Source organism: Perkinsus marinus, assembly GCF_000006405.1.
Source record: "Perkinsus marinus ATCC 50983 genomic scaffold scf_1104296934286, whole genome shotgun sequence".
In the NCBI taxonomy this organism is placed as follows: domain Eukaryota; phylum Perkinsozoa; order Perkinsida; family Perkinsidae; genus Perkinsus; species Perkinsus marinus.
This window is the reverse complement of record NW_003214866.1, coordinates 756-3,735: the sequence shown is the minus strand read 5'-3', so window position 1 is coordinate 3,735 and position 2,980 is coordinate 756. Positions and strand designations below refer to the sequence as shown.

At 49.7% G+C, this 2,980-nt stretch overlaps 2 protein-coding genes across 2 annotated transcripts; both read right to left on the bottom strand.

Moving 5' to 3' along the window:
- Positions 1-1,001: 1,001 nt before the first annotated feature.
- On the bottom strand, positions 1,002-2,375 carry Pmar_PMAR011337 (WD-repeat protein, putative; the record flags this gene model as incomplete). Its single annotated transcript, XM_002784981.1, has 9 exons — positions 1,002-1,070; positions 1,127-1,282; positions 1,353-1,503; positions 1,641-1,748; positions 1,797-1,869; positions 1,924-2,021; positions 2,072-2,165; positions 2,209-2,316; positions 2,369-2,375. The coding sequence occupies 9 exons, from the start codon at positions 2,373-2,375 to the stop codon at positions 1,002-1,004; spliced, it is 864 nt and encodes a 287-aa protein (XP_002785027.1).
- A 60-nt stretch (positions 2,376-2,435) lies between these two features.
- Pmar_PMAR011336 (microtubule-associated protein ytm1, putative) lies at positions 2,436-2,953 on the bottom strand (the record flags this gene model as incomplete). The annotated part of the gene is made up of 4 exons (XM_002784980.1): positions 2,436-2,490; positions 2,539-2,680; positions 2,731-2,818; positions 2,870-2,953. 4 exons carry the CDS (start codon positions 2,951-2,953, stop codon positions 2,436-2,438), a joined length of 369 nt encoding a protein of 122 aa, XP_002785026.1.
- Positions 2,954-2,980: the final 27 nt, after the last annotated feature.

Genomic DNA, 2,980 nt, shown 5'->3' with positions numbered 1-2,980 from the left:
TCTCTGGCCTTGATGAGCGAATCTTTCAACTTATGCACTAAGTTGCAACTAGTATCGCTCGCGTGATAGTCGCCCCAATGAAATAGCTTAATCGCCTGCGAACTAAAACGCTACACGTTTACAATTTTTGTACCAACCATGCTGAATGTTTGACCATGAAGATCTTTTCGGAACGGCTTCCACGCTAATACTCCAAAGGTTATCCCTATCTGCCTAGTACTCTTCTGCAGTCAGCGTGGTCACCTGACGCTGTCAGCAAGCAGTTAGCTCCCTCGACAGAATCTTCCTCTCATATCAGCGTATATGAAATATTCACGACCCCACTCCGCGACCCCGGCATCTCTTGACGCGACAGTAGGTTGGCGGTGGGATATAAGCTTCTCGAGATGCTGGGTTATGTGTATGCCTGTGGATTTATACATGTGGATGCTCAAGCAGCAAGTGTTATTACCAGTCTTTCCAAGCACGAAGTCGCATGGGAAATAGCGCATCGTTTTACGATGACGTAGGTGATCTTCATGGAATAGACGGAAGATCAATCACACAAGGTCAATGCCGACGACCACTCCCGTGGGTGCGCCCGTCGAGGGCAATGACAAGGCAGCCATATCCATAACAACAGCAGCCGGAGTTCTCGAACATGACCTGATCCGTATGCTTTCCGAGCTTCACAATGATCACCGCAACTGCTGAGATTACGTGTGAGCTCGGGAATCATACTTCCTGGAGTCAAGGAACACTGGAGGGCCGCACTCGGGATTACTCGCTCTGGAACGTCGTCGCTGACTCAACCCGTGTCCAGGACAATAACGCCTGTATCGTCAAATTTGCACTCGAAATCGCTAAATGTGGTTGTTTCCATGCTGAGTCAAAGATCCAACTCCTTCAGTCACCGGTGTCATTGAAGCGACTAAGTGAACCAATCGTTGGCAAGAAACTTTTTCGGTATTCCAGGAATGTACGTGTAAATGACGTTGTGACACCAATCGGCCTCAGCATGATCACTCAACTAGCGAAGGCTTGATCATATGAGTTCGGACCTTACCATCCGAACCCGAGGAGAGGATAACCTGAGAGTAAAAACAGCTCTAGTGTGATCAGCTATGGGGACGGCAGAAGCGAGTACCTTGTCATTGCACCAAGTGCAGCCGGTCACCGCGATGTCTTGAGGCAGGTCGCATCTCTGTAGCGGCAATCGAGCCGATCGTGAGTCATAGAGCCTGACGGTCCCGTCGAGAGAGCTCGTGGCCACTAGATAGTCACTCGTCGGGTTCCACGAAACCTGAGTAAATCGTAAGAATAAGCGTCCGGATTTGTTGCAGCATAGCATGATTCTAAATATGCCTACTTACCCCTGTTATTGAACGCTCATGGGTTCTGTACTGCTGAGTGAGTTCAAGCTCATCCTTGGAAGAGCGTAAATCCCAATATGCAACACGGCCATCATCGTGGCCTGTACAAACTCCTGATCTGTTTGATGAGATGGCCATAGCAGTTGCCGCCCTGAATTACCAATAATGAAGGTCGCAGAAAGAATTAAATAGAGGATTTTCTCCAAAGTACGCAGCACCCCGAACGATAGATACGGGCGAGCAGTGCTCTTTTTGACGCAAAACCCTCAAACGGTCGAATTTCCTCACCTCCCGCAAGGAAGAACTGCATGACGCTTGGCAGCCAAGATATCCCATAGCGCAAGAGTGCTGTCCAAAGACGCTGACATAACAGTTTCTGTGTCGACCTTCACCAGCCTGTGAAACAATAATAGCCACAGATAGAGACCTATCAGCGACGCCTACCTCGTAACACCGCAACCCTCCATGTGGTGATCGGCAAAGACTACCCGCGGACCGGCAACGTCACGGGACGACTCTGAGAGGGAAGTATACACTCATAAGACAAGATCTCCGGGTCAATCGACCTCACCAGAGGGAACATTATATAGCGCGAGGAGTCCACCAGCATCGCCAGCAACGACTATGCTTCCGTCAGAAGAGATTGTGAGTGCTGTCACCGGTGCGACTCTGATGAAGAGAAACCGACTTCCTACCAACTCCCACCGGGAAGAGCGTACCCTCCTTTAATTCCATTGTTTGCGCTCGAAACGAGCGCCGGAGACTTGCTGCTCTCATCGAGAGCATAAAATCGAACCAGTCCATCCCGACTACCTACATCCAAGACACATCACCTTCATTGAGTGATCGAGCTCACCAGTAACCACAGTGTCCTCGCGTCCAGCAAGTGCCAAGACCGAAGTGTCCGAGTCGCGCTGCCCGAAGAGCTTGCGATGACCCTCAGATGTGTATAAACTCCACGAACCTCGAATATACAGAGCCACATATAACAATATGTCACGGTTAGCTAGTATCACCTTTCATCGATCCAGTAGCATAGACCCCCGACTGTGTACCCTCAAGGAGTTCAATGCAGGAAAGCCACTAATCCTCTTGAGTAACCTCAGCGGTCTCGGGCTCTGGCATCGCCAAAACATACCTATATCGTGGGACATAACTTCCAGAATGATAATAATATACAAACTACTCTATGTTGCATGCAACTTCGCTAGAGAAGCCGTGTTGCTTGTAGAAATCTGCGAGGCTAGTTCGCAGGAACCGTCCATTGATGAAGTCAAACACCACTGGCTCTTGTAATGAAAGCAAGTCATTGAGCATGGCAGATAGACCTGCACAGAGTCGCTTATAGGAGAGAACAAGTTCGACTGGAACACCCCACCGGAACGGGAGAGGTCCCCTTCCAAAACAATAGGGTCTTCAGGGATATGATATTCCTCAGGCAACCTCGTCATGAAAACCCCTTCCACCTAAACACCAATCATGGGTGAGCATTCCGATATGGGCCCGCATTGTAGAACCTGCGTTATGAGTGCGGGAGCTGCTGGTTCCCCTCCTTCACCGGGGACATCATTCATATCGGCAGCAGGTGACGATTGAGCCATGAGAAATGTATGACTCTGCAAGGGTCA